General features: G+C 39.3%; 3 protein-coding genes and 1 non-coding gene across 4 annotated transcripts in view; 2 read left to right on the forward strand and 2 right to left on the reverse strand.

The window, feature by feature from the left end:
• Window positions 1–814: 814 nt before the first annotated feature.
• On the reverse strand, window positions 815–11201 carry LOC144629814 (protein CNPPD1-like). The gene is made up of 9 exons (XM_078488025.1): window positions 11053–11201; window positions 10851–10965; window positions 3367–3448; window positions 2879–2999; window positions 2571–2643; window positions 2385–2440; window positions 1903–1964; window positions 1682–1799; window positions 815–1537 (listed from the first exon to the last, which is right to left on the reverse strand). The coding sequence occupies exons 1-9, from the start codon at window positions 11071–11073 to the stop codon at window positions 884–886; spliced, it is 1302 nt and encodes a 433-aa protein (XP_078344151.1). The 5' UTR covers window positions 11074–11201; the 3' UTR covers window positions 815–883.
• Window positions 4104–5826, forward strand: LOC144630088 (uncharacterized). The gene has a single exon (XM_078488366.1). The coding sequence runs from the start codon at window positions 4518–4520 to the stop codon at window positions 5727–5729; it is 1212 nt and encodes a 403-aa protein (XP_078344492.1). The 5' UTR covers window positions 4104–4517; the 3' UTR covers window positions 5730–5826.
• A 1281-nt stretch (window positions 11202–12482) lies between the features above and the next one.
• The window catches only part of LOC144629846 (uncharacterized), a 31739-nt gene continuing 21973 nt past the window's right edge, over window positions 12483–22248 (forward strand). Inside the window, 8 exon segments of the mRNA XM_078488066.1 lie at window positions 12483–12975; window positions 12977–13000; window positions 14712–15823; window positions 16503–16654; window positions 18897–19049; window positions 20215–20250; window positions 20434–20509; window positions 21721–21819. Of these exon segments, the coding sequence (XP_078344192.1) occupies window positions 12929–12975; window positions 12977–13000; window positions 14712–15823; window positions 16503–16654; window positions 18897–19049; window positions 20215–20250; window positions 20434–20509; window positions 21721–21819 (1699 nt within the window). The 5' untranslated portion in view covers window positions 12483–12928.
• Trnas-gcu (transfer RNA serine (anticodon GCU)) lies at window positions 18547–18619 on the reverse strand. The gene has a single exon. It is a non-coding gene; the product is annotated as a tRNA-Ser (tRNA).

The following is a 22248-nucleotide window of genomic DNA, read 5'->3' on the forward strand; positions in this document are numbered from 1 at the left end:
TATACTCAAACTTTCGATAAGGAACTTGTTTTGTGGTAATCATGTTTACAGAATTTTCAATTTTGCAATCCGATAGTCTCTTGTAAGGCACCTAACAGTTTTCAAACCATATAAACCCAAACATTTGTGAACACAAAATTTTAGTCGATAATACGCCCCCAACTCCCATTCGAAAAATAAGCCCGGGGTTTATTACCAATATTACGGTATTATTCAAATTAACTCAGACTTCATACAATGTCCACTCCGCTCTGTATTTAAAAATAATTTTTATTCCAGTAAAATACACCTTTTGAGAGATGCTGACTGTCAGTATTTATTCATTCCCTTATTAGTTTCTTTCGAAATACAACAATACAAAACTGAAACAAGTTTGAGTGAGAACTGAAGAACCCCTGTTCACCGGCATTTATAAAGGTGCAGAACATACCCTATTTTCCCAAATACTCCGAATTTCAATGCAAATAACTATTATTTTGTGTACGTTTTGGTCACCTCGAGGCCCGCGGAAGTATACACAACAGCTCCCTTCTCTGTTACGCAGTGGGCCACAACTTAGGGCCACTCCAAGCACACAACCTACAGCACAACACAAACTAGGGCCTCTTCTATTCTGCGACAAAGTGGCACCTTCTCGTTACAAAATATAACAGAAAATTGGGCCACATTAGTAGCATAAAAGACATTGAAAGGGGCTAGATCATGGTAATTTAGACTGTGGTTCTGACATGTAAGCTGGTATTAAAACATTAATGAAAACTTCAATGGCAGAGAAATACTTGAAAGCGGCTGGAAGCAGTTATCATCCCCAAAAAGTCACCTAGCTCCCCAATGGAGTATATTTTTCCTAGGATGTTTGTTTGTGTTCGAAACTGATCTGCTGTTATGCCACACAAATGTAACTGCCGTTTGTATGGCCTCTGTACCAGTCATTGTTTCTCATTCCATGTGAAAAGTTTGAGAAAACAAAGTCCTTTTGAACACGATCTGTCGTAAAACTGTTCAAAACAGACGTTGAAGGACAGGGGTGATGAAAAACAAGCCTTCTCGAAAGAATTTCAGAAAATACGAGGGAGGAAAGTGCTATAAGACTAGACGAATCTCCACGAGTCTTCAGCTGTTTGATAGTATTTCCAGATTTGTGCACAGCCATCTTTGATCTGTATGGTGAGGGTCTCCACTTGCAACTTAGAGGAGAATCACTATTATTCTTTTCCGGTACCAGTCTCCCCTCAATATCCACAGGTTGTAAGGCTTGCTCCTGTTCTGTAAGAGCTGTTCTGGTTTGCAAAGACGGCCGAGATTCGTTCCGAGTCCCTCGATCTCTTTTGGCAGCCACAGAAGCTTCATACTTGCCTCGTTGGTGTGTTACCGCTGGCCGATGAAACCTGCAGGCCGTTTCCGTGGTCAAACAGGGCGGGGTCTGCACGGGGGTGAAGTTTTGATGGGTGTGCTGACAATGGTGACTGGCGATTGAGGTCAGTGACAGCGCCAAGGACAAACTTAACACGTAAGTCAGGGCACAGGCGCACAACACCTGAAAAGCATAAGCGCATTTAGTTACAGGTTCTGGTGGAAATTCTGTAAGCAATCTATTTGTAACATTGGGCTACCTTCCCTCCCCTTTCTTTACCATGATATCCCTGTTCATTACCTACAAAATGTTAAAACTCACTCATACCTTGAGTACTTCAAGCCTGAATATGCCTAAAGTTCGAAGAAAGCCCGAGTTATCAAGTAACGTGCTGAGGTCGCCATAAGTGAACCAACCACGGCAAAGTCCATGTGTTGTCGCCACTCTGCAAAATGAAGACATCATTACATTAAAAGTTACGCGTTTAACAATACTTTAAATTACAGGAATGTATCTATTTAGACAGATTTTTTGAACTTGTAATTTACCTTGACTCCACTTTGTTGACAAAATCTAAAAACTCCTGGTTGCTGATAAAAAGACTCCAGTCCTGAAGAATGACAAGAAATACAACTGTAAACAAATTGGCAAGACCATAAGGTTGAAGGCAAACAAATATTTACATGTACTGGTGTGTTGCAAGCTGCTCAGGTTCTGGACTTGAGGTCTTAATGTCACCATAAAAATCCTCTAAATGATCTCCACACATTTTTTATAGTAGCTGTTACGTTAATTTTTATTTATTTATCAAGACAATTTCTTCTTGGTAATCAGCTTCTTTATTCTAATAACTTGTTGCCCAGAAGTGAATTGCAGGTAAACACATATCACAGAAAAGTTTACACAAGCAATTTTGAATTCTCCGAAACTCGCACAAGAGGTTATCAAGCAATGTAAATAACAAAATGGGACATATCTTCATGTTTATTATTTCTTACATTTCTGCATTTTGTATTCTAATAACACTCACAATGGATGCCAAGAATTCCATTTCTAATTTGTTCACATCATTCACAGTTTTGCTTCCTGAAAACAAAACAGAACATTGATTACCAGTAGATACTTTGATAATATGCACTTCAGAGACCGCGCAGAGTTTCTGAAGCAACGTACAATGATTGCTTTTCCAAACAAACAAACTCTTAAATTTTCTTACCTGCTTTTGCCCAGTCATCATTAAACACTTCTTCATCTTCTCCTTCATCATACAAGTACTTTGATGCCACCATCTATGAGCACAGAAACACAATAGTTAGCTACTAACTAGCAAAATTCTTGTACAATATATATGTACCAAATCAAGTAGAATGGTTCTTCAAACCCCTAAACTTAATCATTTCAGTCCCAAGGTTTTGCTAGTTCTGAGAACTTGATAGAACATGAACACAATATCTCTTAGTTGAGCAAGAAGTCAGTTGATTCAATCGTCGACAAGGCATAAAAATGATAATCGTTATTACTTACCATTGATATCAAAAACAAGTCTGAGGATGACACCCTTCTGAGGTACTCTGGGTTCTTCTGACGCAGACGTTCAGAATAAAGAATTCCCATCATTAATGTACAGGGGGATATCTTGGCTCTCCTGAGGAAAACACAATAAACGAAGATATTTTGTATTAATGATGTGTAGTAATATAAATGTTTAGTTTCCAGTATGTACTGTATGCACAAACTTTACAAGTCTGAGATGAAATCCAACATGAACTGCATTTTATATTATTATTGTTGACTTCTGCAGATTACATACAATTACCACCTGCAACTTTAACACCAAAATGATCCTTGAGGGAGCTACAGGACCTTTGGTACTTTCTCTGCCCCTTTTCTGTTTTGTGAATTTCATTAGAAAAGGACCGGTACTCATAAAATTGACAATACACAATGCATTGAGTGCGCATACAGTGTAAACTGAATAAACATAAGTTGAATTATTCTCTTCTTGTCATTACCTTGAGACAACCATAGCATAGTTTGTGTCAAGACATTTTCTCTTTGTAGGCACAACAGAGCTAAGTACATCCACTGCCACATCTACAAAGACAGAGATGAAAATATAATGGGTAAGAATAAATCATTATACTGTACAGTGTATCTTCTCTTCCCATCACACCTAGTGTGTGCTCCTCTACTCATATCTGATCTGACAGATTTAGTGGTATTATAGACACCAAATGGGCTACAGAACATATCCTTACTTAATGTGCATCTGTACCAAGCAGATTAATTTAGGAGAAAATAAATCGGCTTTCAGTGTGAACCAAACACGCTACCCACAACAATTGGGTGTCTGTAAAATAACAAGTAAGGCATGACTGTAAACAGTGGCTTGTTGCGAAATGCTGGGACAAATGACATCAATTTTATCCCCCTGAAAAGAATTTTTTGATTTTTGATAAAATAAGTTCACACACAGAGTGATGCAATCCATGATTATGCACTTATCAATGTCGAGCCTGAAGATGGGAGAGGTCAGGTTTATGTGGGGCACTAGGGTATGGTTGTGGCTGCCATTCAGGATCTACAAACTCCTGGAGATGGCTGTTTGAAGGTGAGCACTTTAAGGTAGTAGAACTGCTACAAACACGTCCAATTTGAAAATTAATATCTTAAACATTAAATAATTTTTCAAAATAAAAGTTACATAGGCTTATTAAACAAGACCTGGACATCCAGGTAAATGTACGATGGCCCAGAAGGCTCACAGTTCAGTTTAGATTTTTCACAGTTCAGTTTAGATTTTTCACAGTTCAGTTTAGATTTTTCACAGTTCAGTTTAGATTTTTCACAGTTCAGTTTAGATTTTTCACAGTTCAGTTTAGATTTTTCACAGTTCAGTTTAGATTTTTCACAGTTCAGTTTAGTTTTTTAACAGTTCAGTTTAGTTTTTTTTTTCAGTTCAGTTGTAGATTTTTCACAGTTCAGTGGTGATTTTTTACACAGTTCAATTGTGATTTTTCACAATTCAGTTTTATTATTATCAGTCCTTCCCAGTCCCTTTTATCGTTGACATCCGGGCTTCTATTAAGTTCAGAAAAGGCGGGAATTTTGATTCGTAACGTCGGCCATCTTGGTTAATACATTGCATTCAAGAAGGGCAAAAATGCCGTTGCCACTTTACTCACCATGCATGAATTTGAACGGTATTCCTGGGGATGATCAATTAGAACTAATAGCCAGCTATTTTAAACAGGGATACACCAACTTAGAAATTGTGGAGTTTTTAAAACTTCACGGAATAGAAATCAGTTTATCGACTCTCAAAAGGAGACTTCAAACCTTAGGCTTATCGAGAAAACCGGACAATATACCTAATGATGAGTTAAAGCAGGTAATAGAGAGAGAGATCGGCGGAAGTGGTTGCTTTGTTGGCTATCGCAGACTCTGGGCCAGACTCAGAAGAAAGGGATATTTTGTCAAGAGATCAAGAATCATGACAATGTTAAGAGAGATTGATCCAGAAGGAGTTGAAAGCCGAAAAAGGAAGAGACTTCGCCGAAGAACTTACCAAGCAAAAGGGCCAAATTACGTTTGGCACATAGATGGTTACGATAAACTTAAACCCTACGGATTCTGTGTACATGGAGGCATTGATGGATTTTCAAGGAGGCTAATTTGGCTTGAGGTAGGAACCACAAATAACAATCCTGAGGTGATTACCAAATTTTACCTTGATGCATTAAAACAAGTTGGTGGCTTGCCAAGAAAAGTAAGATCGGATGATGGAACAGAAAACAGCATGGTGGCAGCAGTTCATACATTTCTGAGGTCAAGCCATAGTGACGAGGATGCAGGACTTGGTTGTTTCCTCACTGGCAGATCCACAGCCAATCAGAGGATTGAAGCGTACTGGTCACATCTAGTGAAAGATGGTCCTGGATGGTGGATAACCTTTTTTAAAGATTTACGTGACTTCGGTCTATTTAATGACTCAGATCCAGTTCACATTGATTGCATCCGATTTTGTTTCATGCCTTTGCTAAGGAAAGAGCTCTATCAAGTGGCCGAATTGTGGAATCAGCACATTATATCATCGAGCAAATTTGGAAACAGTAGTGGTCCGAGGGGAAGACCTGATTGCATGTTTTTCCTACCGCATTTGTACGGTACAGATGACTTTAAAGTGACTTTTGATGAAGATGAAGTAGAGGAGTTCATTGATCACTCTACTATGAGCCCACCCGATTACAGTGAGGATTTCAAAGAATTTGCTCTGACTATCATGAATGAACTTAACCTTCAAGAGCCACATGATGTTAATGCTGCTCTTGAACTCTACATTAAATTGCTAAAAGAGGTAGAAAAGTTAACATAAGTATTTTTTCCTTCGAGAAGCTGCTTGGCATACAAGTTTATTCTCATTGTTGTTACTAACAGGTACCACTGAAAAATGTACAGACCTTTTGTGATGCTTGCCGTAACATCCCCACCCTTCCATTGATGGGCAAGCAATTTTCAAAATAGAACAGAAATATATACTCCATCTTGTTTGTTTAGTGAATTCGCTGACCAACAGGGCTCTTTCTATACATGTATATCTTTCACAACAGGGGGAGTGCTTCATGGCGCTCTTTCAAATCACCAATTACTTAGTAACGGGATGAAATCAGGTCACAAACCCATTTATTTAACAATGACATGATTTTATTGCATTTCTACTTTTACAAAAATAAACATTTGTATGCCTAAGGTAACATTTAGGCAACACATTTTAGTATTCTCAACTGCTAGATTGGACTGGACTGCTAGCATCTTGAATATAGGCCAACTTGTGAACTAAAACTAAACGAAAGTTGAACAACATAGTTCTTCTAAGTTATTAACTCCACTTATGGACTCGAGGTCCTCACATGTCAACGTCGTTATGCATAACAAAACACAGAACTCAACAGATTAACACAACTTCTATCTTGTAAAAGTAAGTTGAAAACACTGACCAACCTAAGACGCAGCAAGTCAATGAAACTCAATCCAAAAGGTTCACGATGGCTTAGCGAGGTCAAATTGTCACATATAAAAACAAAAGGTCTTATGTTAGGGAACCTCTGCTTAGTAATAATCCACTAAAAACCCTGTTACACAATATCTATTTCCCAGGTATCACGACTGAGAACATTAGTAAACTCTTCCCTGAATTCGACATAGTTGGGATATGTGGAAGGAATCTCTAGAAGGGGGCCACATGTGTGGGCAATAGATCTTGCACTTAACCCCTCGCATTTAATAAATGTTACCTCTATTTTCTTGCCAACTAGGATATCCATTCCTGTTGTGAATTGCAAGAACTTTTGCAGCTTTGACATGTCCAGACCTCTAATAAATCTTTGCAAAAATTTAAATGCATCCCTTTCTCCCTCATTTACTGGATTCGAGATGAGACAAGATAACACTTTTTTTGTTGTTGGTTTGAGAGAATCATACAAAGCCTCAATGTTTGAAATAGCTTGGAATGGGGGGTAATGCTTCAACTGCTCTAGAAAAGGTTGTAACGATGCAATCATGAGATGTGGTTTCTGAACTAACTCTTGCTTGGCTATTTCAAGAATAACCTTGTTAAGGTTTCCATTATTTACCACCCTCCTACACTGAAACCTTTCAAGGAAATCACTGAACTCATCTCCCTCATCAGGAAGTTCATTCTTCCTCATGACATCTAAAATCAACTCCTCTTCCACTGGGGATAAATATTTTGTGAAGGGGTCAATAAAAAGGTTATCTGGAACTTGGTCGCCAAAGAGGCAGTAGCATACAAATGCCTTTGACAAAAATGTGGGAAAATAAGAAACAGTCTCATATCCCTTAACCAAAATTCTTCCCACAGCCTCCCATTCTTTTACAAAGTGGTCATGTCTTACAAAGGGGACCCTTTCCCTTTCCCCAATGGTCATTGAAATTGAGAATTGGCTCCAAAATAAACTATATACCTCACAGTTTACACCAATACCTACCCCTGGTTCTAAGTCACCCCTTTCATTAATAATACGAAAGTTAATATTACAGTTCATTACACTGGGGTCCTTAAAATGTTCAATTAAATCAGTTCTTACACAGGTGCGGTGAATTGTGAGAATTCTTTCTTGAAGCTGATCTCTTGAATCTGAGTTGGGGGGAGAAGGGGGTCTTTCCTCTGCAGAGCCTTGGCCATAGTTGGTACTCTCTTCAGTCAGACAGGGAGAAGGGGGTCTCTCTTCTGCGGAGCCTTGGCCATAGTTGGTACTCTCTTCAGTCAGAAGCCTTGAGGAATTGCCACCTTCAGTCACACTGCCATTTGATCCTTCATTTACTAACACTCTTTCAGATGAACTAGGACTTGATAAAGCTGCTACCCGCCTGGACCTTATTTCATCCACAGTAAGGGGGACTGAGTTTTCTGTGGCATCACTTCCCCCTCCATCAGCGATCCTGGAAGATTCATATTCTCTGTCTTGTTCGCATCTAATACACTCTTCACCTTCCAAAAATGTACAGCTACATACTGAGCAGACAACACGCTTACTGACACCTGATTCTACCTGTGAGCTGTTCACACTGCTTGGCTGCTCAAAATCTCCAGGTTCATCTGCAAATTCTGAAAATATTGCATCTTTATGTTGTGATCTTAGATAAAGGTAGGTTGTTGATGGGTAAAGGCCGTTGTCCTTTAAGTAACTTTCAATAGTTCCATCACCAGGAAATTCAATAATGGTTGTCTGGGTCGTGTCGCAGATATCTAGAAGCATATCATCAACGGGACCAGCGAAAGAACTTTTACCATCTGGGAAGAACAAAGCACTGGCTTTTTGCTTCACCTCTTGTACAGTTGGAGGGTCCAGTCCACTATAAGTAACATAGCGGTTCCCCCCACCGTTCTTCTGACGAACTGGAACAAAAAGCTTTGACTTCTCGTCGTAATGAATCCAACGAACTTGGATCCGATGTTCTTTATCGGCTTTTCGTTTCTTTCCTTTCGATTGGCCGCGGATGCGATCGAGCAGTCCTGACAAACGATTTACGGTACGTTGGTTTGGATTGGACGGTGGAGTTGCACTTGTAGCGGTCGATTCAACGCCTTCATTGCTGTTCTGAGCCTGACGTCTGATCTCCTCTCGGACAGTTTGTCTTATTATAGCACCCATTTGAATAACAAAACATCCAAACACGAGTTTCAAAATGGCGGGAGTATGCGAGGTGTCCCGACAGTCTTTGTGCCCGTAGAAAAAGTTCCAGGCTCTCTCGTGTTCAAAAGAAAAAACTGAACTGTCAGAAAAATCACAACTGAACTGTGTGAAAAATCACAATTGAACTGAGTGGAAACTCTAAACTGAACTGTGAAAAATCACAATTGAACTGTGTAAAAAATCTAAACTGAACTGTGAAAAATCTAAACTGAACTGTCAAAAATCTAAACTGAACTGTCAAAAATCTAAACTGAACTGTCAAAAATCTAAACTGAACTGTCAAAAATCTAAACTGAACTGTGAGCCTTCTGGGCCATCGTATAAATGATATACGAGGTGTCAATTTTCACACCTTAGGTGTGAATTCGCGGTTAAATCGCAGGCTCATACAATTAAAGACTGCCAATTTATGGCTTTCCTTTGAAAGATACAGAGATAATTTCAACTGGAGCCAATTTATGATAGAAACGCTTAATTACCTTGAAGTACCCGGAGTATGGTGGCATTTACTTCTGGAGATAGAGCGTTCTAGTTATTTTTATGTGTGCCTCAACTTTGAACAGCCACAATTTTGTCAAAAATGTCTGGGGCGCTCCGGGTATTCACACACAGTTTCCTCAACATTACACTAATAAACAATGCAAATTTTTCCGAGATGTGACAATTTTACACCTTTAAATTGCAAGTACCTTTCGAGGCGATCTGTTACAGCGGCGAAATTAGCGAATGTAAGCAGCGAAATGTGCGTTCGACGCTCTGTTTTTTTTCAACGCCATATTGAATTATCAGAGGTAGACCGCTGTTCATTGTGTTTAAGGCCGCATTGTTACGATTGCTACACGAACAAGCACGAAAAAAATACGGATTTTTCCGATTACTGTTGGAGAAAACATGGCGGCGTAAACAAATATGATACACATAGCAATACCAGATTTCACAATTGCGTTACGGAACTCATGCTGCGTCTTCTCTGGGCTCTGCAAGGGTCGGATATCAAGACAGCTTCTTTGTGAGCTTTAGAAGGCTTAACAAGAGGCATAGATTTAGTTGATGCTTTTGAATTATATTTGAAGATGAAATACGAAAGAATTTTGCCGTCTTTTACTAAAATTTCGCTCAAACTGCGTAGATACAATCGCATGTTGTAAAGCCGATTCATGTAACATTGCTGTCAACGCGAGGTCATATCGACTCGGATGGCAGAGCGCTAATCATTAACATCGCAAAATGGCGCTTGTAGCAACCAACTTTCGCCTTTTTTTTCTCCATTTCTAAGCTAAAAGAAGCCCCCATCTCTTAATATCTTTGAAAAGAGCGAAATTTTAGGTATGGTTTATTTTTGACCTTATAGCAGTTCTAATACCTTAATACACATTGATTGTTGCATTACAGATTAGATGACCACTACACTGCTATAAATACATGTACATCTGTCATTCATGTACTGTGAATTATCAGGCTACTAACTAAATCACTGAGCAAAACATTTTGGATTCTGGAATTTTCTTAGGCATATGTCTTGAACGCAGCAAAGTAAAACGCCATCGCTTGCCTTTCACTATTTAATAGTGCAAGAATATTATTATGCTACATACAGAATCGTCATCGCCAAATTAAGAAGTCGAATTCGAATAATTAAGAACAAAGTAATGCACCTATCAATGTAAATCCCGCGGGGGGGGGGGAGTGCGGGCCAGGGGTGGGGATTTGACAGAAAAGTAAAAATTGCAGTCAAGTTCCCGAGGGTGGGAAAAATATTTTTGTTCAAATGTACCTAAGAAGACCCACCCAGGGGCAGAATTCTAAGACAAACTAACAAGTACTTTCTACATACCTTTATTTTCTGTTAATCCAACCGTTTCGGTACGTATTCATATTGAAAACAATAAAAGGGGCCGAAAATGTACTTGAAAGTAAAATATTCTTAAAATCGCTATTTTATGACTAAATGGCGTTAAAAGTGGCAGATAAATGCCGATGAAAAACTCAGAATCGTACCTTGCAATGAAGCATGTGATTTCCAAAGCCAAGGAAGGAAGAACTTGGTAACCGCGTCTGAAGATTGGATCCAGGCGCTTCCCGGTCAAAGTCAAATGTCCCAACCCCCGGGACGCGACTCGCAGTCAAATGCCCGACAGAGGGGATCGTTCTTGTTGTCAAATCCCGTGCCTTTGCCCGCACTCCCCCCCCCCACGGGATTTACATTGATAGGTGCATAACATGTGAAAAGAAACCGTTTGTAAAAGACCTAAATATTCCAAATCGTGGCGTTGCCTTACCTGTGACGGCCAAAGATGGTAACGATCGATCGGAATACTGACCATAGTACAGGGTTTTGCGAACACGATCTCTGAACTCGACGTGACTCGTGCTTCCCGCTGGAGAGCGAAACTCCTACAAAATAAACCAGAGGTTAGTCATATTTTCAAACAACTAGCACTTTATAAAGCAGTAGATTGTCTAAATTAAGTTCATATCTACCTCTGCGTCTTCCTTGCTCATTCCTGGTGTTTTCTGGAGGCTAAATTATGAGCAAAATTCGAAAATTTCCTTCGAATCACCACTCCTTGCCTCGCAAACCAAACGCAATCAATATCATCGCCTGGTTCCCAAGCAACACAGAAGAACGAAATCGAGAGAAACTGTTTAAAACCATTTTTAAAAGTACGTTATGTAAGCGAAATTAAGTGTCTCAAATGAACATTGCGACGCGCTATCGAAAATATTCTTTTCTTTTTGACTTTCATTTTTTAGCAGTTTTTCATCTTTTTATCATTTTTGAAAGCTATTTCATTTCGAATTAAGATGCGTTCACTTCATGTAATTTTTGTTCTGATTTTCGTGTTGTTTGATTCAAATTAACTTTTCACCGGAAGGTTTTTACTCTTTGGAAACCTTACACGGCTTATAATGCTTAAAACCGCAGTTGAAAAATGCAGTGAGGTGTTGTGTTTCAAGCTTTGTTATTAATATGGATTTAATTTGGTGGAAATTTAAATTTAATAAGGATTACAGCGGTCAATTTAGGTTTTTACTCTTTGGAAACCTTACACGGCTTATAATGCTTAAAACCGCAGTTCAAAAATGCAGTGAGGTGTTGTGTTTTAAGCTTTGTTATTAATATGGATTTAATTTGGTGGAAATTAAAATTTAATAAGGATTACAGCGGTCAATCTCCTGTCAATTTTAATTTAGAGAAGGAGAAGATTCAAGTCTCTATTGAGCATCTAGTAGGGAGGGAGGGCATGCTTTTAGGTTATTGAGCATCGGTCACTGACAAACGGTATTATAAAAGTTTATTAAAAGTTAATGCGGTAAAGGATATTGTGTCCTAGACCGCGAAAACTCCATCTTCACTTTTTTAGAGGGCTTTCAATCTCGAAAGAATAGTTTGAATAAATCCGGAACTTAAGTTAATTTCTCACGGTCTTGTAAATTTCAAAATCGCGTGGAGGCTACTCAGGCAGCAAGTCTGAAGAGATAGCTATAGAAATGTCACGCATATGTATCTGAACGACCCCTCCCCCCCAAAAAAAAACTTATTAAGTTCCGTATCGACTCTTAGCTCCCCCTTAAAAAAAACATTAAGGCATAACAGGCAACAGGTATCTGAGAGAAAAATGACGATTTATAAATTATAATCGTGCCAAGTAGAGCTCTTTTAGTTTCCGCTGCCGCATTACTAAAATATTCGCGTTGCTTCTGTAGTAAAAAGAAAGTTGTGGTTAAGACCTGACGTCATTTTTTTCTTCAGGATTGTGAAGTCACGCTACATTTAAGCCTCCCACCTCTTTCATGACTCATGGGGAAGGAGGGAGGGGGGGGGGATGAAATGGGTCTAAAAACGAAGCTAAGTTGTGGCTTTGTTTTCATTCCGCACTAATTGCTATTTTTATACCGCAACGCAAACGACCCAATTAAACAACAGCAAGGGACTCCCGGAAGCCAAAACTGTGTTTGTATAGAAATGTTTGTATAGAAAATAATACAAAAATGATAAACAGGCGGGCATAGTCTTGTAAAATGTAAGTTTCTTGAATTGTTAAGCGAAGCGTTTAAGCACTGGCAATAAAAGGAAAAGTTTCGCTTTTGTTTGCTAGGCTGACCCGCGTCAACTACGTGGTAACTCCGCGTAATAAGATTTTCGTCACTCCCATAAATTAAATGCCAATTTCCGGATTTCTTAAATTCTTCATTGGAATGCAATTTTACATAAAGTTTATAACGAGGAAATATAAAGTTTCACCAATTTGTCTGGAAATTTTCAAAGTACTGTTCGTAGCAACTCAAGTGACTGAAACATTACACGATCGTGAATTACATCGTGAGGAGCCGACGACAGCACGAAAGTTCACGAATGGTGACGAACACTGTTTCCGAGACTCTGAAGAAAGCCGCGGAGAATGACTCTATCATCAGCAAGTGAAAGGTGAGAATTGTGTTTTCCGTGAGCGTGTCTGTATTTTGTTTTATTTTCGTAATTCTTCGGCGTTTATTTTGGGCGTAACGTGAAGACAAAACCCTACAGTACATTTTACATCGGCATTCAACTGTGACAGATCTAAGAACGTGTCAAAATAGAATACATGCAGTTGTGTAGATTCGAACGCTTCGTACTTAAAATTCATAAATTGAAATCCAACTCCAGAACTGACCTATCAGGTCATTCCGAGCTGCTTTTGTTAGTAAGCTGTTCTTTACAGTCAGTATTGATTTTCTGCGAGCGTACCTGTGATTCGATCGGCCCGGAATGCAACTGCTGGACCGCATCGTTAGAATGTTTAGCTTCGAGTAACGCAGATCAACGCGACACGGAGCTTCGCTCTTCACGAACGCCGACGACTCATCGCCTGCTTTCCAAACGGCGGTTGGAGGAACAGATAACCGGTTAAATAATACAAGGTCTTAATTCATAAGCTCTCCGCTGCAACTGTCAACGTTTTAAAGTTTTTAGCGGGTATTGCAGCATCTACTAATTACATGTTTTGAGAGAGCGAGCGCGAATAACGACATTTGACGGATTGCTTGTACGATATACGCTTCACAGCCGCCTGGCTTCAACATCTGTACTCGCCAGTGGCAAAGTTGGTTAGCTCAAGAGCCAATTAAGACGTCTCACGTTTCTGCTGGCATTCATAGGGATTGTTCGAGTTCACTTTATTTAGGGCTGGTTATCATAGATACAAAATGAGATGTGGAATTAAGGCATAAGTGGAATAATTTCGGATCGAGGAATGATTGAACACGGAACGACCGCACTTTGACGGATTCTCGTGCCAGCGTGTTGATTTCAGGTTTGAAATGTGTTTCATAAACGGCTGTGAGGTTTCGACGGATTAGGAGGACCACGTTGTAGCAAAAGAAATCTTAAAAATTTGTTTCATCTGCTTCTCAAGCGACAATCAAGCGGCCATTTTATACAAGATTTCTGTTCGACGCACCGGAAACACGACTTTTCGCGATATTACTACAAGGGAATGACCGACAGATTGCTTCCAGCCGCGAGGGAAATACGTCAATTTGTTTGGATTTCAGTAAAGTCGAGAACTTCAGTTTTATGATGCATAAAACAAGGTGATTTGGTTGTACGGCGTTGTATATATGTATATTTACAATTCTCAAATGTTGTACTTGTCGGCAGAGAATTTCAGCATTGTGTTTCAAAACCATAACAAGCATTGTCAGAAGTTCGCTTTAGTTGTTTTAAGAGGAAACAACTGTATGTACAGTATTTGTCGCGATTCGCCCACAAACAAGTCTGTTATGGTTTGAAGGAGAATGCTGCAGTCTTGTTCATTTGTTGACGGTTTATGTTTTATCAAGTTTCTCCATTAATAATTTCTAGAAGTCTGTTTTATTGTTACGCTGTAACATTATTTAATCATGTTGGTTTGACAGAAAACATTATTAGGAAATTAGTGGTTTTTCAGGGGTAAGTTTTGCTATTTAGGCTTTTTTGTTACCTATATTCTGAGGTCATTTATAATAATTGAATGAGTTTAAAATTCAATAATGATTGAAACTTACAAAAGAAATTCTTCAGTTCAAGGTCAAACATGACAAAAAGGTACAACAAATAATTCAGAACATTTAGGTGTACAATCTTTACTCATCATTTGTTGTTTTGCTTGTAATTTCAGGGCAAAAGATGATTCGGTGGCCTTCCAATACAATCATATTTATAACAGAGACGATGAAATCCGTAGAAGCACTGGCTCCATTTATGGCGGTGACAGTCCGTCAAAAGTGAAACCACAACCAATGCATGTCAGAAGTAATAGTGACACGAGTGAAATCAATGTTTCGGTGAGAACTAATTATCCAGATGGGCTGGTTGCAGAAGCCCGCTCCCCCACAGGAGAAAGTTTATTTGCCTTAATCAGAAAGTTTGAGCAAAACATTCAAAATGAGAGAGACTTGCAAACGTCTGGGCAGAAGTCTTGGTTTTACGATAATGAAAACCAAGACTACGTGGATGGCTTCAGAGCTAAAATTAGTGCAAGCTCTGCCAACTCAAGCCCACTAATAGAAAGACGGACACCTTTGTTAAGACGTAAAAACTCTTTGAGAAACAACTCGTATTTTCAGAAGGTTTTTAAGGGTTCTGGAGATGCCAAAGCAGCAGAAGAAGAGTATGGAGATGAACCATCAAGAAAATATTTTGCTCATTATGACTGCCGTAGTATGACAATTGATTATGACGAGCTCGCACTTCTGTTTGCAACACAAGGGGATGGACTTAAAAGGAAAAACAAGCGATCAGGAGCGTCCGCAGCTTCAACTAAGGTTACTGCGGCAACAGTCGCTGACAGAATGCAAAGGCGTGGGTCTGACTCTAATTCAAGCAATAATGATGACGATATTCCTGACCCAGGTGATGACAAAAGTAATGGCCTGGTTCTTAACTGTCCTTATTTTCGGAATGAACTTGGTGGTGAGGAAGAACAAGATCCACAGATTGGATTAACGAGGGACAATGTGGCTTTTCAAAATCCTCATGATCCTACGCGTCCCAAGGAACCAAAATTAGACACATTCAGACGAAGATCAACTCTTGACATTTTATTGACTGCGTATGATTCTGCCAGGGTGGGAAATTTGAGCAGTGGCACTGGTGTGACAATTCTTGATAATTCAAAGCCAGAAAGTGGTTTCTTGTATCTAGGAGAGAGATTTCACAATGAAGATGGAAGAGTGTTTGAACATGTTGATCATGGATCTTACTATTACAAAAACTTTTTTGTTGGGCAAGGTGAGTTACATGTACATGGAACTAATTTTTTAAGGGATGAAGGATAAAACTGGTTCAGTCGATCAAGCAGTCTGGGTTTAAACACTTGCCGGGGCACTGTGTTGTGTTCTTGGGTAAGACACTTTACACTCACAGTGCCTTTCTCCGCCCAGCAGAATAAACAGGTACTGGTAATTGCTGTCATGGCAACCTAAAAAATGAGGGCGGTGTTGGACTAGCATGGCATCCACTGGAAGTACAGTACAGCAAATTCTACACCTTGTGGACTGCTTTGGCCAAACAAAATTTTACCCTCCATTTATATGGAAACTTGGTTGACCATGCATAGAATCAACGGACTAAGTACAGTGGAATCCTTTTTTCGCAAATCTCCAAGAGGAAATTAAAATTGGCTCGAGAAATCAGGGAGTCTGAGAAATGGGGGTTAAAATTGTGTCTGACTGAGGGAAGTGTGAAATTATGTTTGGTTCACAATATCTACTAGAGATCCGTGGGACCAAGAGTTTGAGAAATTAGGATTCCACTGTTGGTAGCTCAGACTGCATTGCGGAACTATTTTTATTTAATTACATGTAGTTTGAAGCTTATATTTTAAGAAGTAAAGCAAGAATTTCTCAAACCTACATGTAGCGTAAAATTAACTCCATTTGTATTTATTATTATTCCTCACTCATTCTAGAACACTTGAATTATCTTGGTATTGATGAAAAATTTGGCCCAGTTGCCCTGTCTTTGAAGCGTGAAAAACTTGATGACAGTACCTCCCTTTTGAAGGCTGGTGAGTCAGAGGGAAACCAATACCAGTATAGGATCATTGCAAGGACAAGTGAGGTAGGTTCTCAAGATCAAAATATCGATTCTCCCTAATGATTGTCTTTCGTCATCACAGCAGCTGACAAAATGCGTGATGGACACCAGGGCTCAAAATAATTTTTGGACAGTTGCCGATCATGTTTAAACTATCTAGCAATTTTAAACTACCAACTAGTCAACCGTCTAATGTCACACATGGTGTTTTCTCATCATTGGGTTATTCCAGAAAAAATCCACACACCCCCGACGGATGGGGTCGTTTTTTAACCCCCCTCTCACCTGGATTTCCTGAAGCACAAGACCCCCCTCCTGTCTGGATTTCCAAGGCCAAAGACCCCCCTCCCGCCTGGATTTCCAGAAAAAAATTATTATGCTTAAATTTAATTAAATTTTAATAGAAAATATGCACAATCACGTCTAGAAGATGTTCTTGTTTAATTTCTAAAGCATCAGCTAATATTAAGCTAAGAATTCTATCGCGTGGAACTAAGAAGAAAGGAGCAAAAATACAAACAAGTGAACGAGTGTTTACATTCTTAGCTCATTAAAATCAGTTGCCCTTTATTCTACTCTGCGCTAGATATGGTCCTAAAGTAATACGATAAGTAAAAAATATGATAAAAGAGTCAAATAGTCATTCCTCTTCGCCTGCTTTTCGAGACATAAGCTCAGTCCCGTCCACTGAAGATCGAGAACTTCTAAATCAAAATCTTTCGAATAACAAAAGTCTAAACTTCTTTATCGTCCAAATTCTTCTATAACCTAGGACTGGATAACTTCATTCACATATCCTACCTTCGAGAGCCAGAAGTTCTAATCTGCAGTGGAAGGAAAGTTGAAACTCGCGTTGTGAACCGCTTTCTCAGTTATTATGCCCGCCATACTGCCCATAGTTACAAAAAGTCTTTTTGGCTTTCGTCAGTAAATCGGGAAGGCAAAATTTATGCGGAAGAGAATGTAGCCAAGACAAAAGCACTTGAAACAGCTCCCAATCACGAAATGAATTCCTAACATGTACATTCAACTAATTATTTTTAAAGCGGCTTAAGATGACTTTCAGATTCGTCCATTGCGTTGTGTCAAAAGTCCGCTGTGAACAACATTCGTCACCAGGCTTTTGCAGAGTAGAAATGTGTCAGGCGTTTCACGATCTTCGTTTCAACAACGTTGTGAAATCTTGTGACGGGTTCTCTTTGATTTTGTATCTTGTTTTAACGTTTTCTGCTATAAAAAGACCCGTGAAGGAACTTAGACTATCATTAATGTCAGGTGAGAACTATATGAACAAAAATATAATCTACTTTTTCAGGATCTGAGGGCGCTGAAGTGTCACCGAACTAAACGTTCGAAGCGCTTGAATTATCGGTTGAAATGACCCCTGCAGAAGACTTTTTGAAGTTCAGCCCCCCGTCCCGCCTGGATTTCCAGAGCCTTTTACCCCCCCTCCCGCGAGAATTTCCAGAATCCCATCCGTCGGGGGGGTGTGGATTTTTTCTGGAACAACCCATTTTGTTCATCATGTTCATTTATTTTCAACCCTATGAGAATACCAAAAGAGAGGCGAGACATTTTGGTGTTGCTCAAAAGGCAAGAAATTACTACTGGCAGAATGATAATGATAATGATAATCAATTTATATAGCGCATTTTTCATATGTAATGTTCAAATGCGCTGTACACATACTGTAATTTACTACACAAAGGCCAGACCACAACACCAGGAACTTCGTGCCCTACTCTTTGCGAATAGTGTGTGGGTTCTTTAACGTCCCCTGTTATAAGACTGAAGATACAGGAGATGGGACCTACGGTTTATCGTCCTTTTCCGAGAAGACTAGAATGTCTAACCATTTGCAGATGTAATTACAAAGGCAGCACATTCTCCTCAGTTATTTTAAGACCCTGAGTGTTGGTCCGGTGTGGGGTTCGAACCCACGACCTCCCGCACAGCAGTCCGGCGCTCTACCAACTGAGCTAACCAGGCGGCGGCAGAAGAAAAAGTAGGAAAAATGTTGTTGACCCATTTTATGTAAATTGGGGGACTTTTTTAAATTCTCACGTGTCTGTCGCATGAATGAAATCAACACTCGAGTTTTGAATCGAGTCGCCATTTGAACATTTGAATATTCAATTCAAGAATGGAATATTGAAGCAAAAAATGAAATCAAATTTCCATTGATTTAATGGATTTAATAATTCACCCTTGAAAGGAATGCTTCAGCTGTTTTCACCATAATCTGTTGTCAACTTTCCCTTTGTAGTTAACTATTCTTAGAGGCAGTATCCTAGAAGAAGCTATTCCATCAACGTCACGTCATGGTGCAGCACGTGCTCTTCCTGCCAAAGACATTCTTGAGCATGTGGTCCCAGAACTCCAGCTTACTGCTCTAAGGATGGCTCAGCCTGGTATAAAGGTATGCTTGCAAATGAGATTCAAAAACAGTTTCAAGATTTTTTTTATTTTTTTACTAACACAGATCATGAATGATAACACAACATTTTAATAAGCTGATATGTTAACATTTTTATAAACTGTCTAGTAAACCTGGTTTTCTTGAGTCATCGTGCTATTAAATATTAAATGTGCAAGTGGCATGATGCTTGCATGCAAATTCGTAGATGCTTTTCCAAGATGGCAGAACTGATGCTGAGGTTGTCTTTGCCTTTGTCTTTGCACCTGCATCTGAACTGTGATGTTCAGGTACATGTACGTTGTAAATTAACTAAAGATTTATTTTTTTTGTGCTTGTGGTTGCATTTTTAGTATTCACACATGGACTTGCACTTGTGCCTCAAGTGTAAACTTAAGGTTAAACTTTTTTTTGTAACTAGTCGTTTTCCCCTGCTTTCTCAAGTGGTATGCCAATAATTAACAATTATTCGCTGAAGGCGAAGTGATTATTGTTGAATAATCCCTGAGACAAAGTCGACATGTATTTCTTGATGTTCAGAGCTGAATATCAACAACTGCAAAATAACAATTATAGAAAACACGAAAACAACAAACACAAGTGCTCCATTGAACACAAGTGCATACGTGTAAACCAGTTTAATTCATCGATTGAAATCGTAATTTACACTCAAGTTTAAGCAATAAAACGAAACAAAACAAACACAATGAAAAAGATAGATATCTGTTACCTTTGTTTAATCTTTGGTGACTTTTGAGCAATTGTGTGAATCCCCTCGAAATTACTAGCTCCGGTGAGAAGAGAACTAAATAATGTTTTGCCAGTCGATCTGCTCTGAGTACATGGCTGTGTGCGATCTCCAAAACTATCATGTTTACGATCAATTCTAATGCCTTGAACACCATCTCTTGAAAATATTTTTGGTCCAAAAGCCTTGGCAGTTAATTTGCAAAATTCCCAATGTTTTAAATATCCAGCACTTGGAGTGATTTCTTTTTTAATTTTCACTGGCCTGGATGGCAAACATGGCATGGCTTAGTAGCCAAACCTTGAGGTGCCATATTCACCACCTAGTGCCGTGAATATTGCGACATAGTCTGAGTTTCTTGACCAATCAGAATTGAATTCACCTCTGCAAATTATACTAATTGTTTTTATTCTTTTTCAGGTTCCAGAGCAGCTTATGAAACTTGATGAACAAGGGGTGAGAGACATTTTGTATCATACAGTAATTTATTGACTGGAGAAGGCGAAGGAGAAGGAGAAGGCGGGAATGAAGGGGGGGGGGGGGCAATTGGACAGGTTCAACTTTCAAACAACATAGTGACACTATTTCAAAAGTGTAAATATAAAGAAAAGCTTGTTCATGTGCCTATTTAATTCTCAGATGACCAATCAGTTTAAAGTTGGTGTGTTGTACTGCAAAGAAGGGCAGAGCACAGAAGAAGAAATGTATAATAACCGTGAGTGATGCTAAATATAAATAAACCTAACTTACATGTACAGTCGAAGCTCTGGTAAGCGGACACCCTCGGGACGCGAAAAAAGTGTCCGTAACTGGAGCTGGTCGCTTACGAAAATGGTTCTCGTAAGCGACCACTAGAGGTGTAGGAGAAAGATGGCCGCTTACGGGAACTTGCCCAACTAACAATAACCGGACGGACGTGGATGACGACAAAACAAACACTTATATAATAAATATGGTACTGTAATTACTGTAAAATCACTGTGACGAATGGCGATGTGAAGTTGATTTACAAAAACAAGATACAGAGGTAGTTAAAAAAATAAGGATTTTCTTTGAGCTGTCCACTTACGGGAGCTTAAAAACGGTGAAAAAGTCTAAGTCGTAATCTCTGAAAGTGTCTGCGGCCGCTTTCGGGAATGTCCGCTTACGAGAATGTAAAAATACAGAGTTTGTATGGGAGTTAAAACGGGGTTTCAGACAAGGGGACCATAAGTAGAGCTGCCCGCTTACGAGAGTATCCGTTAAGAGAGCTTCGACTGTACATGTAAGCATTGTGGGAGATGTGGTGGCCTTATATTTAGTGTGCCGGACTGTGGATCGAGCAGTCTGGGTTCGAGCCCTGGTGGGGGCACTATGTTGTGTTCTTTTAGGCAAGACACTTAACTTTCACTTAAGTGCCTCTCTCCAGTCCACCCAGGTGTATAAATGGGTACCAGCGTACTTATGCTGGGAGGTAAACCTGTGATGGACTAGCATCCCATCCAGGGGGAGTGAAATTCGATCAGGAATCCGAGGGCCACAAGTTTGCCACTTGCAAAACTGTTACGTGCAACCCTCGTTAAACAAAGTCGATTTATTTATTTATTTATAAATACTCCTAGCCGCTTTATGCTACAGAAACCGGGATAAGCTTCAGTCTGATGAGCCACTTGGCTCGGCAGCAGGCTTTACTTTTACTTAAGCATTGTTTACATATATTACTGCACTGTGATTAATAGTTTTTCCTTTTATTTTTTTTGGGAAGTAATCAAAAGCACATTCTTCTTAAGAGAATTTAAACTAAGTAAACACTCAATGTACATGTTAGTTACTACCTGTGATTGTTTCATTTTGCATCAGATTTCACCCAATTTCATTGTTGTAAGTAATTTTATTAGTACACCAGTGTTTATTCTCTCAATATTCTTTATCATCTCTGTTTGACAGAAACCTCTGGTCCAGCTTTTGATGAATTCCTTGAATTGATTGGAACAAGGATTGCTCTGAAAGGGTTTGAAGGCTACAGAGCCCAGTTAGATAACAGAAGTAAGTTTACAAAATCAGTTTTGTAAGACAGTGTTTTTTTCATCACAGGGCTGTCATTAAGTTTTTAAGTAGCCATTACATTAAAGTTGTCACCCATTGCATTTCGCTCTGTACGCAAGTGTAATGTAACACCAATCAACATCTTTAGCCATAACATTGAGTGAATGCAGCTTTAACAGGTTTTATGGGTTACAGCCCTGTTGGAGTAGGAAATTTGTGCATTCCATGATAATTTTAATAAAACACTATTAATACATGAAAAAGTCTCTATTTCATCAAAATAGTTCCTTTGCACGTCCCAGTCACTTGGTACAAAATCAGCCATGCTGGGTCGCAAAACACACAGTGGGACATTCAGAACAAAGCGACTTGCACCTCCTTTTGTTTTGGATGTCTCGCTGCGTAACTTATGGCCTGAAGGCCCTATTG

Source organism: Oculina patagonica, chromosome 11 (assembly GCF_052425735.1).
Source record: "Oculina patagonica isolate OP01 chromosome 11, crgOcupat, whole genome shotgun sequence".
Lineage (NCBI taxonomy): Eukaryota > Metazoa > Cnidaria > Anthozoa > Scleractinia > Oculinidae > Oculina > Oculina patagonica.